Here is a 16,789-nt window from a genome sequence, read left to right as displayed (position 1 = left end):
CTGAGGTGGAGACAGAGTTGGCTTTCATAGCATTGGTCTGTTATTGCTGGTAACAGACACCTGAACATTTTTGTGAGTCTTTGTAGTAATTATCAAAACAGTGAGTGTGAGGAAACATCAGCTTTTACTCATTTAAAGCAACTGTCTTCTGACTTGTAGACTTGTAGTAAACCCATCACTGAGCAGTCCTTGGTCTTCTCTGCACACAGAATCACACTGGTCCTTTTGGCAGTGTAGCTGCTGTAATTTAGAGAAGAATTTTTTTTCAAGTGCTCTGGCCTAGTCTTCATTATGACTTATGAGATCCTTTGCCATTAATTTTTCCTATGTTTTACTCATTTATTCCTCTGCTGTTGGTAAAAAGAAATGTTGATTTGAGTTGATCTCTTTAAGTTTTTATTAGCAAACTGGTGCCTGTTGGCTGCTGTCGGGTGTTTCTCCTGGGGGGAAACCACATTTGTGCCCCTGCAGTTCTTTGTGCTCTGCTCCTGGTGTTCAGCTCATCCTTCTGTCCTGCACTGTGCAGTTTTGGTAGAACTTCAGGAGGGTGTCCAGTGCACACAGCAGTGGCTGCAAAACAAGATCTGGGGTGGGGCTGGTTCTCTCTATTTTCAGAAAAAATTTTGTGGAGGGAAAAGATGTGCAAGAGCACAAAAAAAACCCAGTAAAATCAGTCCTAGCTTTTCATAAAAGTAGCCTTTGTTTTTTAATAGGCTTTAATAACAGTAAAGGAAATCTGGACATGTCAATTGCACTTGAATTAAAATACTAGATAACTAGGTTTTTCCAAGAAGCATAATTCCAAGTGTATTTTATTATGAAGAAGGATGTTTGTTGTCTTGTTGGTTCTGCCAAAATGTTAATTTGTTACTTGCTTTTTGCCCTACTTGTTGCTTATATTTTGAAATGCCATTAAATGTTGATTTATTTTTTTTTCTAAATATATATAGAGGTAGTGGTTTAAACATGGCAAGTTGTTTTATTTAGGGTTATTTGCTGGGCATCTCCCAAAACCAAGACTTCCTTCTCAGCTGGTGATATTTTTAGGCTTTAAAGCCACACTTGGTAGCAAGCTCCCTGGGAAATTCTGCTTTATTCTCTTGCTGAAGTGTGTCCTGCCAGAATCTGCCAGTTATTTGTTGGAGGATTATACAAAACAAAAAACAAAAAGCATGTTTTACCTTTCCTTTATGGTGGTTATGAGCTGTGTGTGTTTTCTTTTCCTGCTGACACAGGAACATGTATGTAAGGTGGAAGAAGCTTGTGTTTTTCCATGGCTACTTGCCAAAAATCATCTGCTTAAAGCCCAGTATAGCCTCAAAATCCAGTGGCAGTCATAAAAATCATACGACATCAGTCTCAGATGCATGTTTGCAGTAATTATTCAGAGCAAAGGATCCATATCTTATATTTTCTGCAGAGAGGAAATCTCCTTGGAATATTCAGTGAGGTTTAAAGCATTTTCTGAATATCAGAACTGGATATATTGCTTGCCCTGATTCCTCATGGACTGTTCTTCTGATTGTCTTCTGTAATGCTTGGTGAGGTTGCAAGATATCTAAAGTATAATTGAAATGAGATATTACTGCTAAGCCTTGCTGTGTTCATCTTTTACTTTAGAAGAGCTGGAAAGTTACAGCAGTGCAGTCAGTGTGAGGCCTTTGTGCCCTCACAGGCATTCTTCAGGGTCATAGGAGCACCCAGGGAATGGCCCACTGACATTCATCAGAGGATTCCCTAATTAGCTAATCCTTGGTGTTGCTTTCCTTTCAATTTGTTTGAGTAAACTTTGTAGAAATCAAGATCCTGATGTGCCAGTGACAGGATTTCTTCCTGCAGGCAGTGCTGATGTACATGGGATATGGGGGTTCTCTCCTGAACCCAGGGGTGTTCAGGCCTTATTTCAGATGTGCAGTTGTTGAGTCAGTTTTTGAGTTTGATCTCTGACACTATGGTTTATCATGGCTGAGTTCTGTAAGAAGGGGAGCAAGCAGCACTAGCTAGTCTTGCCCTTTGACAAGGATTTATCTCTGTAATGATTTGCAAGTATCTGAACTGTAGCAATGTTTCTGTTTCCTGTGTTTCAGGTGATTGAAGTTTATGACTTGACTAAGGTGAAGTTAAAATATTGGTAAGTGGTTTAAGACCTCCCATGATTTCCTCTTGGTTAGAGTGGCTGGTTTTACTCACTTTTTTAAAGTCCTGAATTCATTTTTTTAATTATTCATTTTAAAAATCAAAAATAGCTGTCATGAAGGAGTGTGCATAATCATCCTTTCTTGAACATGGCACTCAGTTAAATTACCAGTTTACTCTTCAGTCTTGGAGACTTCTTACAATTTAAATGTGGTATTGCCATTAGTAAATATTTGTAGCATCTGTTTGGCTTCCTTCAGGCAGATTAATTCTGTTTTCTTTTTCAGTGGTGTCCATTTTAACTCTCAGGCAATTGCTCCAACCATAGAACAAATTGATCAGTCATTTGGAGCAACACATCCAGGAGGTAAGCCAAAAACTTTCTGAGAAGCACACCTAGCCTGACAGACTTCTTTCTAGGAATCCTTTCCAGTGTGTCTGCCTTGAACAATGTGTAGGCAGTTCTGTTGTCATATGATCTGCAGCTGTGTTCCACAATGGTCATATTCTTACAGCTGGGAAATCATCTAAAATGTATTGTCAGTTCACTGGTGGCTCCTTTTTAAAAGGGAAATGGTGAGGCAGAGAGTCACTGGCACAGAGTTTGTATTCAGATGTCATTGATGATCTGTTTTGAAGTGCCAGTACCAGAAAATGGTGATCTTTGTTGTTGTTACACATCCCTGTGCACAGTCAGCTCTCCAGCATCCTTAGGGACTGTGTGTGCCATGAGCACAGACCCTTGAGCAGCTCTCTGTGCAAGGGCAGCCAGGGCTGTTTGCTCAGTCTCCATGCTCTGTGAGTGTGTTATTCCCCTGCTGGGCAGGAGCACACATGAGCTGTGTGTCACTGGCTCACACCTCCTGAGCCCCCTCCTCTGCTGGGCCACTGGGGAGGTGGGCACTCAGTCAATGTGCAGCAGGAGCAGAACCAGGACAAGTTTGTTTCACCTGGCTGAGCCCACTCTGACTCTTGCACAGCCCCTTGGCTGTTCCCCCTCTCTGCAGCTTCCAGACCATCTGTAAGTTCCTGGTTTATGTATGAAAACGAGGAGTGGATTTCAGGGGGTTCCTAGGCTATGAAAATAAGATGGTGGAGAAGCTTTTGAACTTCATAATTAAACTGCCTGTGAACTTTCAAGAAATGGAGCCACAAACTGGCACAACAAGGAAGAATTTTACCTCCATATAGTCAAGATACCATTTTCAGAACCTCATTTTCTATTTTTAGCTGAAGCCAGTCCATTTGCAGTAGTCAGGCTGATCCCAAACAGGCGAATGTTCTTTGTGATGGATGGTGATTGCATATCCAGCCTTTGTCTCTGCTCTCTGCAGACAATCTTGCACATTACAGAACAGGATTTATTAACTGGGGAGGGTCATGTGGGTAGAGGAGCAGTATTATTGCATAAAAGCCTGCAGTAGTAGATGAATATCAGATTGAGATAAATGAAGCTTGGAACATTTCTAGCTGTAATACTCCAAGGACCAAAATTAAGCTTTCTAAATTTTGGTCCTGACATTAACAGTTCCTCTTAGATGGAAGCTCTGAAATCTATGGTTAGATTTATTATGGAAGTGGTATGTACAAGACACTGTAGAAATAAAGAAGGGTAAAAGTGATTCCATATACTGGGTGGGTTATAATTTTTATTTGTTCTGTGATTATGGTTTATTTGCAAATATGTGGAAGTGGAGCACTTCCAAAATTGTGGTATTATGAACTGTAAAAATACATATCTAGCCATAAACTTTGCCTGTGATAGTGATAGCATATTTTATTACTGCATAAAATTGTATGCAAGCACTTAAAAACATAGTTTGGCACCACGTGTCCTTGTGCTGAATTTGCAGATCTTGTGCATCTTTCATACTCAATTAAGAAGACTTGCATGCTTGCTTCATCTGGTGATAGTTTTTCATAACATCTTTTCATCTAGTGACATGTAGATAAGAAAATGTATTTATTAAAATGCTGGCCTCTATTACCATTTCACTAGTGCTTTTGCTTATTCAAGTTTCCTCATTGGAAAAATACTTCTTCCATTAACAGCCTACTTAGCAGACCTAAATGCTCTGTATTAAACTGCCTGTCACAAACAGTTTGAACTGGATTATGCAACTCAAGTTTTTGATAACTCTTTTTTTCCTTTGGCTTGTCTGAAACAGTGTGAAGAAGGAGAATGGTTTTCAACGTGGGGGAAGGATGGTGATGGTGTTTTTGTGTCCCACAAAAATTGGAGCCGGGGTGGGAGGAGAAACCTTCCTCTTAATGTGACCAAAGCACTAAATACTAGGTTTCATGAATGAAAGGAATATAACAATCCCTTTACTCCTCTGTGCTAATGCTCCTCCAAACCCCCAATGCAAGCACTTCAAACTTATTTTGCTTTTTATCTCTGTTAACTAACCTCCACTGGAATTTCACTCAAAATGTTGTGTGTCACTTAAAACCAAGGTAGTTGCAGCAGAACTTTCCTGCAACAGGATACAGTGCTCGTTTCAAAATAAATTTCAAAAGGTTAGCAACAGTTTTGTGTTGAAACCAACCTTCAGTGAGCATTTTTGGTTTTGCCAGATCAGTGGTTTTAAAAAAGAAGAGTCATCAGAAAAATCAATCAGCTTCATTACTTTTTGGCTAATTGTAGTTTGAAACATTACAGTATCTTTGTCATGGGGCTTATTGAAATACAACCACTTTGGAGGTCAACAGCTTCATCAAAGCCAAGATTTTTATCCCACATTTCCATGATTCTCTGACCTGACCTCCTGCTGGGAAGGGCTTGCTTTTGCCAGTGGCTCTATTGAAACCACATCCTGTCCTGAGTGCTCATGGATGTGGCTTTGTGCCAAAGTGCCATTCAGCAAGGACCAGGGCTGTGGGCTTGGGCTCAAGTCATAAGGTAGAAGAAAAAGTCCTCCTTCCCACCTACCAAAGGCCTTGCAGGGTTAGAGGGGTTGCTGTGTTCTGGCTCTCTAACTCTGACTTCACCTTCCCCTAAGATGCCAGAAAAGTCTTGTGCTTGATACCAGAAAGAATTGACTTCTGGATCTGCCTCTGCTTTTAGTAAAGCTGTGTCCATTTTGCAGCCTTGCTGATGTTGGTGGTTTTGTCCTGTCAGCTCTACAGAAATATTTCCCAGCTGGTCACACTCTGCTGCCTTCCTGGAAGGCAAACCTCCTCCCTATCCCCCATCCAGAGTGCAGTAGAAAAGAAGCAGTCTTTTTGCTTCTGTCAGCAATTTTGAATGGAATTAGCAGGGTACCTGTGTGAATAAAAAGAAATTTAAAATAATAGTACAAAAAATCCTTACCTTGTTCAGTCATGTGGTTGTGATCTATGGTTTTGAGGGAGACATGAGAGAACTTCCCAAAAAAAAAAAAAAAAATTCCTTGCCCTTTAAACCCAAGCATCCACAAACATTGCAGGGGATGGGAACTGATGCAATTTGTATAATCAGATATCACACTTGGCATGACTAGGGGAAAAATAGTTCTCCAGCTGGCTGTGGGCTTTGGAAAAGATGTATCATAATTTATCACATGAGAGAGATTTGTATAATTTTCCTGCCGATCAAAACATTTCCCTCTCTCCACACATTTTCCTTTCAGTGACAAGCATGGAAAAGACTCTTAGCCAGCACATTCTGTAGAAAAGGCAAATGATAACTTTTGAAAGTTTAATGCTTATTGCTCAACTATTATTTTTTCTATCCTGGGTGGCCTGGCATTGTCCAGATACCCTGTGATACGTCTTTTAAGTTGAACATTTGAAAGACATTGTGGGAGGGAGGGAATAAAATATTTCTTTATATGCATTTTCTCTCTATGCTATGTCATTTTAAATATAACATTGTAAGAAAAAAGGGAATTTTGAGCCTTTGGTATTCCTTTGGTAAAGTGGAAGAAAGCAGCTTCTCTTTTAGAGGGTTTCTTTATTGTTTTAAGCCTCTGGTGTTTTCAAGCTGTCAGATCCTGTGTGTTACAAGAACACTCTGTTCCCCCAGTGGCTACTGGGCACAGGTTGGAGTTTATAAAATCAATCCTAAAACAGTTCCCAAGCTCTCAGACTTTTGGGATTATTTTTTAATCTTTCCACAGTCTCAGAAAACAGTGTGTCTTGTTAGAGTAAGTGCTGGGACGACATTTATTGTTTTCATAGTTGATGTTGTGCAATTGATTGCAGTGAATCAGGACATCTCGTGATGTGGTGACAGCTGGAAGTCTGTGCGTGCTCTAATTTATTAGTGCTCTTTGTGGGAGCTGACTGGCTGGCTGCTGTTTCTGGTGATGCTATTTTTAATTATCATTGTAAATGGCCTAGGACCTGTGTGTCTGAAGCATTTCCTCCGTGGGCTGTGTCAGTGTTACCCGGGAATGCAGGAGCTGACTGGGGCATGGGAGCTCCTCCTGGGGAGAGAGGTGGGAATGCAGGTCACAGGGTGAGCTCTCCTTTGAACTCCCCATGTGTGAAAGAGGAAGTTATCAGTGTTTGTGCACATCTCTCTCAAAGCCTTTCTGGCTAACACTGTACAATGTTTTACATAACAATGAACAGAATTGTTCTGTACCAACAGTGGCTACTTAAACTACCTTAGAGATATTAAGGTATAATTGATTGTGTCATGTTGTATAATTGTATTGTTAGGGATGGGTTAGTGCCTGCAGGCTTGCAGAGGCAACTTCAATGAATCTATGGTTTCTCTTATTGCTGTATTTTTACTGCATGAAATTAAAAGCAAACTGTTACTGTCCAGTGTAATTGTGTTCCTCCTGCATTCTGAGATTCATTGAGGTGATGAAGGTGCTGTTAGATATGAACTGGAGAAGTCTTAGATTATTTTGGTAACTGTGTTTTTACTTTCTTTTCCCTTCTAGTGTATAACTCAGCTGAGCAACTCTTTCACCTCAATTTCAGAGGACTGTCGTTTTCTTTTCAGTTGGACTCCTGGACTGAAACCCCGAAATATGAGGTCAGCAATCATTCTTAGTTAATGGATGGTGTTTTTGCCTCCATGGTACTTGCAGAGTATCACCTACATTGTGTCTTGCTGTCTTTTGCAAACAAAAGAAACCAGTAATTTGGAAGGAATTGAACTCCTCTGTTGTGTTCTTATTAATGCTGTGTAACCATCTCAAAGTTAAAAATTTACTTCCTGTTGACAAAAGGCGTGTGATTAGGGGTTTTGCTTGCATCATGAACTGGGACTAGCAATTCTGTTGGTAAAAGGAGTTGTCTAAAAATATGAGTGCTGTCTATGCAAATACATAAATATTAAGTAATCTACTGGGAGGCTGTTCTTTTATCAGATATTTTTGAATCTCATTGAAGTGATTATGCAACTAAAGTAGGATAGACTTCATAAAACACATTTTCTTCTTTAAGTACCCTTCAGTATGAGTGCTTCTAGCAAGCCAAATGAATGAGTTTTATTTGTAATGCCTGTTTGCATATTCACCAAATGTTTGGATGAGTTACTGAATAATTAAATGCATTACTGCATTCTCTGAAATCTTTGGAAATTCCCGTCTAAAGTGGAAACAAGATCAGGTCCTCTGTGGTTTCCTTCTGTACTAATGAAAATTATGTGTAACTTGGTTTGTGTGAAGATGGAAATGCTCTCAGTTGTATAATCTGCATTGACCAGTTAAAAAGCATTAAAATAAAGGAGCATATAAAGAGCCAAAACAAAGAAGAAAACAACCCACATAATGACACATGTTCTTTGTCACAGCTTAGTGCTTTAGTGGCTGTGGTTGACATGTCACAGGGGGTAACCAGGGGAAGTTATTGTTCAGCAGCAGTGGAGGTCAGTTGGGTTTCAGATTGCAAGGTGAATAGAAGCCTAATAAGGCAAACAAAAAGAGTAGTCCTGCTTCTTTTCATGCAAGAGTTCCCAGGGCATTGGTGAATGAAATAGCCAAACTACTGAGGAAGTAAATTGTTTCACCAAAGATTTGAAAAGATCATAAAATATCTCAAGTTGGAAGGAACCTGTAGGAGCATCATTGAGACCTACTCCCTGCTCCTTGCAGGACTACCTAAAAGATGTTAAAATCAAACTGATGGAACAGTGGAGAAAGTAATTTTGCATTCTCCAAGTGTCTCATTCAGCTGCTCTAGTGAGGTTAGTAAAATGTTCTTTGCAAAGAGTGTAATGCCAAAGTCTCCCCAGGAACAGGTAAAAGTAGGATTGTTTTGAAAACATAGCAGTATGAAACAGTCCACAGGGAAGACAAGTCTTTGTGAAAGTTTTTAGAGAGGAACATTAGAAAAGATTGCAGAGGGAAGTCAAATTTGAATCTGTCAAGTTCAGGGAAGATGGTATAAGAATGCTAAGCTACTTAGCAAAGCAGTATAATCTTCTGATTATGGAAATGGAAAAACTATGAAGAAAACTTTGGAGTTTATTGTATAGTTGGAAACAAGCTGCAGGTGAGGAGAACATGAAAACCTTTGCTCGCTTCAATAATCTGTAGTTTCATGTTCTTTAAGAAGCAAAAGGTATTAATATTCTCGGCAAATTCAGGATAAGAATTGAAATTGGGACATCTCTAGATTTGCTGGGTAATGGAGGTTCCTTTCTTAATATATACAGCATTGAAAGTTATTGTTCTAGGTTAATGTTTTTCCTAAGAATTTTTTGTGTGTGTGTTTACCTTATGTGATGCCTGCTAAAGTAGACCAGGTAATAGTTTGCATATTGTGCATCTTGTTTTTGTTGACTGCTTGTGACAAAGATAGGGTTTTTTTCTGTCTGGTGACAGCAAAGTATGTTACTGGTCTTGAATGTCCTGTCACATTCAGAATTGAAAGAAATTCCTTCTTGTAGTGCAGTAAGAGTCAATCTGACTTCCTTAACATGCTTTCTATTTGATGAGAGCACTCAAATCCCTGTCAAAACAGTATGTGTAAGAATGTGGTGATAAGGAGAATGGAAAATCTATTTAATGAACAAGCTTCTGTTCATCAGATAAAGCATCTTGGGAACCAGCAAAAATGTTAAAAGGCAGAAATTAATGCAGTGGGAGACAAAAAAGGGAAGTTTTCCTTTAAGACAGATGATTTCTTAGACCTTAAATACAACAGTGTATCAGTACAAATACTTGAAAATTGCTAGCTGCCCCTGATGAAACCAAGGAAAGACTTGAATTCTCAGTTCACACAGTGACTAATTGTCAGACTAGTGGCATCTTTTGATGAATGAACATGCTGGGTGTTTCACCCCAGCTCAGGAATCCGGGAGTGGTGGAATAGAAACACCACCTAGAAGCTTGGGTTTTCTGTTATTTTGCCCCCTTGTCTTTTGCTAGAGACTTGCTTGAATTGGTAAGCATATACAGCATCTCTAAAGCAATTTCTGACCTGAAGTGTCTTCTGAAGCTGAGGTGTCTGCTGTGGTGTATAACAAGAGTGATTTTGTGTTTCCCCAGCCTAACTTTGCCCATGGTCTGGCCTCTCTGCAAATCCCACACGGCGCGACTGTGAAACGCATGTACATCTACAATGGGAACAGCCTGCAGGACACCAAGTATGTGCAGCTGCTCCTGCTCTTTCCCTCATTTATTTAGTGCTTTGCTATTGCTAAATACAATAGTATATTTTTTTAGTTCACTTTGGATCTTCAGAATGCCTTTAGATAATTCGGATTTCTGTAGGTGTTGTCCTCAGCCCTTATAATGAAACATTGGTTTGATTTATGTTCCTGTAATATGAGCTTGGTTCAGCTGTAGTAGGCAAGTTCAATTGACCTGAAAATGAATTAAAGTAGGGAACATTGTGAATTTAGTAACACCATGTTAAGGCTATTCTTCCTCTAGATTTTGTTTGTGCTGATGACCTCTTCCTATGCAAATCAAACTTGGTGTAGGCAGTCTGTAAGCTTGTAGGGTATTGAGAATATGTATGTCATGGCAGGGCCCTATTAAGAGTCTTACATTCTCTTACTAAACAAAATTAATAAACTATGCCATATGCATAATCTGTCATATGTTCAATGTATTTGCAGATACCTGACTGAGCTTATTATCTTAAAGGCCAGGCTGGATGGGACTTTGAGCAACCTGGCCTAGGGGAAGCAGTCTCTGTCCATGGCAGAGGGCTTTTGGTGTTCTTTAGGGTCCTTTCCAACCCAAATCATTCTGGGATTCCGAGATCCCTAATCTTAGAAATACCCAAACTGATAAGAGGGTATTTTTCTCAGAGAGACAGTTGAGTTTTAAGGCCAGGAGATAAACACTGCTCAGAAGGGAGGGAGCTTAGTTTATGCAGACATTGTCTCTTAATTAGAAATAAGTGCACTTGAGAAAAGTGCTGTTGTCTGTGCCCATCTGTGATATGGTGAGCTTTAGTGAAAGCATGATTGTTGCATGGGGCTCTGTTGTGTGTGTAAGAGAGAGCTCAAAGCCCAACTTCTAGCTTGTCATTCACCCAGAGGAGGAACATAAGAACAGGGAATTTTAGGGAGCACATACAAGTTGATATACAGAAAATATGCCTTTCAATTAAAAATATCTCACTTGGGACCGTGATTATTTTCTAAAATAATGTTGGTGTTGAATTAAATTGAGAACTTCCCAAGTAAAGAAGCACAGGTACCTTGGGTGTACCTGCACAAACTGATTTCATGTTTTGGGCTATGCAGTAGCTTCCCAAGAGCAGTGGGAGCATCGCAGAGAAAGCTCTTTTGCTGCATGTGGGTGAAAGTTAGCTCTAAACACTCCACAATTTCATTTTCCCTGAGAGAAATCTGAGCTGACATTTCCTCATAGGTGATATCCAAAGGCTAGGTACAGTTTCTATAATTCCTTAATTCCTGGAGTCTTTGAAACTTGCTGGTTTTTTGCATGAATGGTAAAGATCTTGCATTTGAGTGCTGACTTGTTCCTCTTCTTTTCCCCCATGCTTTCTGATCCTTCTGTTTAATAAAACTTTTAATCTTCAGTCTCCGTTACATGCAGCTTTGTCAAAATTAATGTGCTCTGTTCCAGTGAACTGGTAGCAGCTGGTTAGAGGAAAATTTGAAGGTGAAGCAAATCCTGTGCACATTTTGTTTGATTGGTTTCAGGGCTCCCTTGATGCCTCTCAGCTGTTTCCTTGGGAATGTGTATGCTGAGAACGTTGATGTTCTGCGTGATGGAACTGGACCCTCAGGTTTGCGGCTTCGCCTCCTCACTGCAGGTACTGGAGAAACTCAGAACATTGCTCTGCTTGTTCCCCTCAGGGAAATAAGGGTATAAACCTGTGTAAATTAAGCACAGGTTATTTGTAGTGATTTAGTAAGGGATTTCAAACTGTTCTATCTACTTTACTTTGAATTATTGGAACAAAACCCAGTTAAATCTGTTTGAAGAAGAACCTGCTCAATCCTGCTTTTTCCTGACTCTGGAGAAATTACTGGGAACTGGAGCCCTCACATGTTCTGAGTTCTTAGAATATGTGTGCAGAAATGGAATTTGTCTCCAGATGTATGTAGAAGAAAACAGATCACTGTTCTCAGTGCATCACTAAAAAAACCCATGACAAACCAAGAAAGCTTGTGTACATATGCTTTTTCTGACATTCCAGGGAGCTGTATGGTTGCTATTCTTGTGATTAAATCTGGAAGGCTTTTTAAAGTGCTAGCAAGTGACTACATTAATGCTGCAGCATTAAACTGCAATTCCCATTCAGTTCTGTTTTCATTTATTGTAGGAGACAGTGGTGAAAGTGAAGAGAGGCTGATGAGTCTCTTTTTTTTATGTGCTTTCAGAGATGGGAGGGTGCTTAGAAATTAGGGCAGATTTAACAGCTGCAAAGGAGTCTTGTTCAGTTACCATAACTTGAGACTTGACAGTGTTTTTAAGAAAAACAATTTTTAACAATTTTCATTAGGAGGCTCAGCTTTTCACCTGTCCTGATTGCTAGCTCTACGTATATTGAGGAAACATTTGGAATACACCCACAATATGCAAAAGTTGAAAAAAGAAAATTATAGATGAAGAGTAAAAAAGGAGCAGATATTTTCAACCTACTTTGCATCTCTTATTACAGAGGTAGAGCTGTCTAGTGTAGAGAACATATTGCCTCATGTACTAGGGAAGGAGTTAGCTGTAGCATCATAATTATGTAAATGATTTTGTGAAATTGGACATGTATAGTGTCAAGTTTTGTTAAAAATGTATATGCATGCAGTTTAAAGGAAATATTGTTAATGAGTAAAATAATTATTAAAATATCACTGTTCAGACTTGCACAGAGGCAATCTGGACACGTTCTGTTCTTATCTTGCAAAGTTTGTAGAAACTCTTGTAAAATATATTACACACCTGTTCTAGCTCAAGTTTCTCTGCCTGTGTATTATTTTGAAGTTACTGTTGCTTAAGAAATCAAGGATGAGTGAATTGGATTTTCTGATTTATTTTAGTGGGTAACTAGCTACATAAATAATGCATAGTGAGGAAAGCTAAGTGTGTATTTAGAGCACATCCTGTGCTTTGCAGTAACTGCTGCATATGTGTCCTTGCATTCTTGTAAATGTAAGATGCTGCATTCCTGAAATCGAGTGGGCTCACACACTGCAACATCTTTCCATTTCCTCAAATCTGGTAACATTTGTCAGCAATTCATCTGTGTAATGGCTATTCAATAAGATCTGCTTTAATGTTGTTTGCACAGGGATATACTTGCTATTGATTTAGTAAGTTATGGGAATCTTGAGTAAAGAATGTGTGTTTTGTGATAGTTATGTGGGTGAGGGATTTCACTTCATGCACTTGATGATTTTAGCTGGAGGTAAATCTCTAGCTGCTAAAGTAGAATATTCTAGGGATAGAAATAATTCCTGCTATTTACTGCTAATAGCTAGCTGATCAAATTGAGATGGGCTGGGAAACCAAGTCATGTCCATGTGAATGGCAAGGAAGTGAAGGTAATATGGCTGAAATTGGAGGTGGAAATGGGGAACCATGCAACAATCAGCACACGCACTGCTCTGATAAGAAATATTTGCGCTGCTGCAAAGTAAATGGTTAAATTTAGTTTGGCACTGTTGTCTGAGGAATGCAGCTGTTTGGTTTGTGATAAATAGAGGAATGATGCTAACCTTTTAGTGTTGATTTAGTGATGTATCTGTGATCAGGAGGGATGGATGTAGAGCTGTTTTCTGTTCCTCAGGCTGTGGCCCAGGTGTTTTAGCTGATGCCAAGATGCGGGTATTCGAGCGCTGCGTGTACTTCGGTGATTCCTGCCAGGATGTGCTCAGCACCTTGGGCTCTCCACACAAAGTCTTCTACAAGTCTGAAGACAAGGTGAGGGAATTCATTCAGGCACAGACTTTGTTCATTGGTCTCATCATAGTGCTTGTGTTTGGCAAGGTCAGTGAAGTTGAACTTCCATGTAGCACAAATTACAAGTGCTCAGCATATTACTTGACATGATAGACCAGGCTGAACCATTATGTAATAGGCTTTAAGAAGCTTTTTTAAAATCTAAATTGATGCAAATCTGTTTACACAATTTGATTTTTAAAATAAATTTAATGTTAACTGGATTAAGAATAGTTACAAATGGGAGTGCTTTTGTATCCCAAATGTGCCTTAGCAAGTGTGTGCTGCCTATTTTTTTCACTTATAGTGTATGTAAAATAACCTCAGTATACACTTTGATCTTTTCCTAATGCTTTTACACAGCATAATCTAAGTAAACCTTTTAATTATGATTTAATTATGACCTTTTAATAATGTAAGTAAACCTTTAATTATGATAACTGAAATAGCTGATGTGATACTGTGCCTGCTGCAAGCAGGTGGTGGTCCTGTCATGAAGCACAGTATCATCCTTAGCTGAACAAAGGTTTCAAATGAGATTATAGCAATTTGTTTGAATGTAGAGTTGTTATTAAAGGTATTCATCTTTAACCATTATTGCATGCATCTGAAAAGTGTATTTCTTGCAGATGAAAATCCATTCGCCCTCGCCCCACAAGCAGGTCCCATCAAAGTGCAATGACTACTTCTTCAATTATTTCACACTTGGAGTGGTGAGTGGAAAGCTTCCCTGAACAATTCATGTAAACTTCTGGTTTAGTTACACAGCAATCCTTTCAGGAGGCTAAAGTCTGTGGGAAATGAGAGGCTGCAAAGCTCTTGATTGCTGCCTTAGGAATCTCTGGATATGAAAAGCTTCACTTGACTTTGCTTTAACACTTACAAATTTAATCAGCAGCATTTTATCTCCACCAGTGGATGGAGGGTTCTTTGCACTTTAGCAGCCTCTTAGGTTTTCTCCTTTTTCTGTAGTAGCTGATGCATAGGTAACTAGTTCTTGTTCCTGAGATCCATGCCCCTGTCCCACAGAACTGAGGCAAGTGTGCCATAGCATCAGTTGTGAAAGCTTGCTGAGCTGTGGGGTGTAGTTAAATCTTCATTTTTCTTCTTACAGCTGTTTTGCTTTAGTTTACATTACTGTAAATAATATGCAGAAAAACAGGACCTCCTCAGAAAACTTGCCAACATTAGCAGATGAAGCTGCAGTTGTGATTGAGTGCTGGAGGAAATGTGTTATTTGAATTTACAAATAGTCTTATTTTCAAATACTACTTTTCATAATTTGATTCAGTTTCAGTGAGATAAATGTATGTCACTCTATATAGGGGCTATTTTAAATACTCTCAGGTTGGTTTAGGGAGCACCCTTTCTTACCCAAATTGCTTCATCTTGTTTTTTGTCTTCAACAGGATATTCTCTTTGATGCAAACACTCACAAGGTGAAGAAATTTGTCCTGCATACAAATTATCCTGGTCATTACAACTTTAACATGTGAGTGTACAGTACTCATCTATTAAAGAGTACATTAAAACAACTGAAAAGGAAATCTTACATTCTCTTTATAGAATTACAATATACTTTCTAAGTCTCTTTGATGTATCTAGGAACCTGTGTAGGTTGCAGACATCATTAGTAACTTTTTTTTTTTTTTTTGTAGTATTTTCTTTTTACTATTAAATGCCTTTATATTTACTGGCAAGTATGTCTTAAAGCAGTGAATGAGATAATGTAGGTCTTGGTCCAGGTGTGATGTGCAAACTCTTGATAGAGGACAACTTTGTATTAGCCAGAGTGCCCATTTTCTGGTAGCTACATTGCTGTTTTCTTCCTAACATGATTTCAATTAGTAATTAAAAAATCTCATTTTCTGAACATATTTTCAATACTTTCTAAGTGTAAACTCTTTAGAGGAGGATTATGAATTAGTGATTGGATGCCTGATAAAAGCAGTTAATGACAGAGAAATCTATAGTGCTGTTTCATAGCTAAGTATTTCTCCATCCACTCTGTGTAACAACAGAGTAACAATAATGTAACAATAGAGTAATTGATGCTAAAGGACTTCTTGTGTCCTCTAAAGAATTGCATTAGGCCATTCCCACGCTGCTGCCTTTTTTGATGTAGAAAATCTAACTGAGAACATAATCTGCTATCATAGATCATCACTTTCATTTTATTATTGATATGGCTTTTCATGAAATGGATTATTAAGAGCTGTAAGTGTGTGGCTGTGCAGTTTCTTGGCTTCTCTGTTCTCTAATAGCTTTTACAATTTTCACTTTCTAGTTACCATCGCTGTGAATTCAAGATTCCACTCGTCATTAAGAGAGGTGAGCATTTCCCTGCTGTCCTGCTGCAGGGGGCACAGAGGGCTCCAAGGGGAGCTGGGATCACTCTCTAATTGTCCTTCATTGTCAGAGGATGCTAACAGTGACAGTCATTGAGACAGAGAGGAAGTTTTGGGATTAGGTTTCTGTTTAAGTGGAAAAGACACTTCAGGGCAAAGTAGCAGTTTTCTGATTTTACTTACACTACCTCTTCACTTACTTGGATCATGCAAATATTTAGCTGCAACATCACAATATCCTGTAATGCTGCTGCTCTGCTAAAATCAATTACCTTGTACCTGGAGGCTCAAAATCTGTAAGGCAGTGTTAGTCTGAGCTCATCTGTCCAGTGCACTGGTATTTAATATAATCTGGTTTATCTGGGAATGAAAATAAATGTCCAGATATGTTGGCTCTGTGTGCTACAGATAAAGTATGTCTGTGTTCACTTGAAAATAAATCTATAAATCTATTAAAAAATAACTCTATAATCAGTAGTGCTGATTTGGCAAGGTACTAAGATATTCCCAGCTCTGTGCAGTAACTAATCTCAGCAAAGTAGGGGAGCCCTGTCTGAAGATCACAGTGATCAAAGTAGACTTCTTCAACATAAGAAAAAAGGTGTGCTGGGAAGGTATTTGGATTATCCAGGGAATGCCAGATGCTGCTTAGGTTTTGGCCAGGGATATTTTCCTCATTGTGATTGGTATTTACTGCAAGCACTTTGCTTGCTGTGTGAAGTGCAATCCTCCTGTGGCTGTCACAGCAGTTTGAGCATATGGAGGATTAAAAACCTGGAAAAACAATGTTTGTGTATACAGGCTTACATGAAAGTTGATTTGTACTTCAGCCAAGAGAATGAGCATGAAAATCCTCACTTCTAAAATTATTTCCCTTAGGTTATTGTACTTCAAAGCATTAATTTGTGATTAATTTTATTTACCTCAAGTAGCATTATGAGTTTATTCCTAATGTGTCTCTCTATTTGGCATTTCTAACCAGCTTTTCTGGCCTCTAGC

General features: G+C 39.0%; 1 protein-coding gene across 3 annotated transcripts in view; it reads left to right on the top strand.

Annotated features, from left to right (window-relative positions):
* Window positions 1–16,789, top strand: part of PHAF1 (phagosome assembly factor 1) — a 36,014-nt gene that overhangs the window by 11,231 nt on the left and 7,994 nt on the right. For all 3 annotated transcript variants that reach the window (XR_009275291.1, XM_058813335.1, XM_058813334.1), the window contains exons 4-12: window positions 2,088–2,131; window positions 2,424–2,503; window positions 7,014–7,108; window positions 9,570–9,667; window positions 11,204–11,316; window positions 13,291–13,424; window positions 14,072–14,155; window positions 14,852–14,934; window positions 15,730–15,773. Coding sequence is in view for 2 of the 3 variants with exons in the window: in XM_058813335.1 (XP_058669318.1) it covers window positions 2,088–2,131; window positions 2,424–2,503; window positions 7,014–7,108; window positions 9,570–9,667; window positions 11,204–11,316; window positions 13,291–13,424; window positions 14,072–14,155; window positions 14,852–14,934; window positions 15,730–15,773 (775 nt within the window). In the remaining variant the exon portion in view is untranslated. The remainder of the gene's footprint in view (window positions 1–2,087; window positions 2,132–2,423; window positions 2,504–7,013; window positions 7,109–9,569; window positions 9,668–11,203; window positions 11,317–13,290; window positions 13,425–14,071; window positions 14,156–14,851; window positions 14,935–15,729; window positions 15,774–16,789) is intronic.

This window comes from Ammospiza caudacuta, chromosome 13 (genome assembly GCF_027887145.1).
Source record: "Ammospiza caudacuta isolate bAmmCau1 chromosome 13, bAmmCau1.pri, whole genome shotgun sequence".
NCBI lineage: Eukaryota > Metazoa > Chordata > Aves > Passeriformes > Passerellidae > Ammospiza > Ammospiza caudacuta.
Note: the sequence above shows the minus strand (reverse complement) of the source record. Positions and strands in the feature narration are given on the sequence as shown.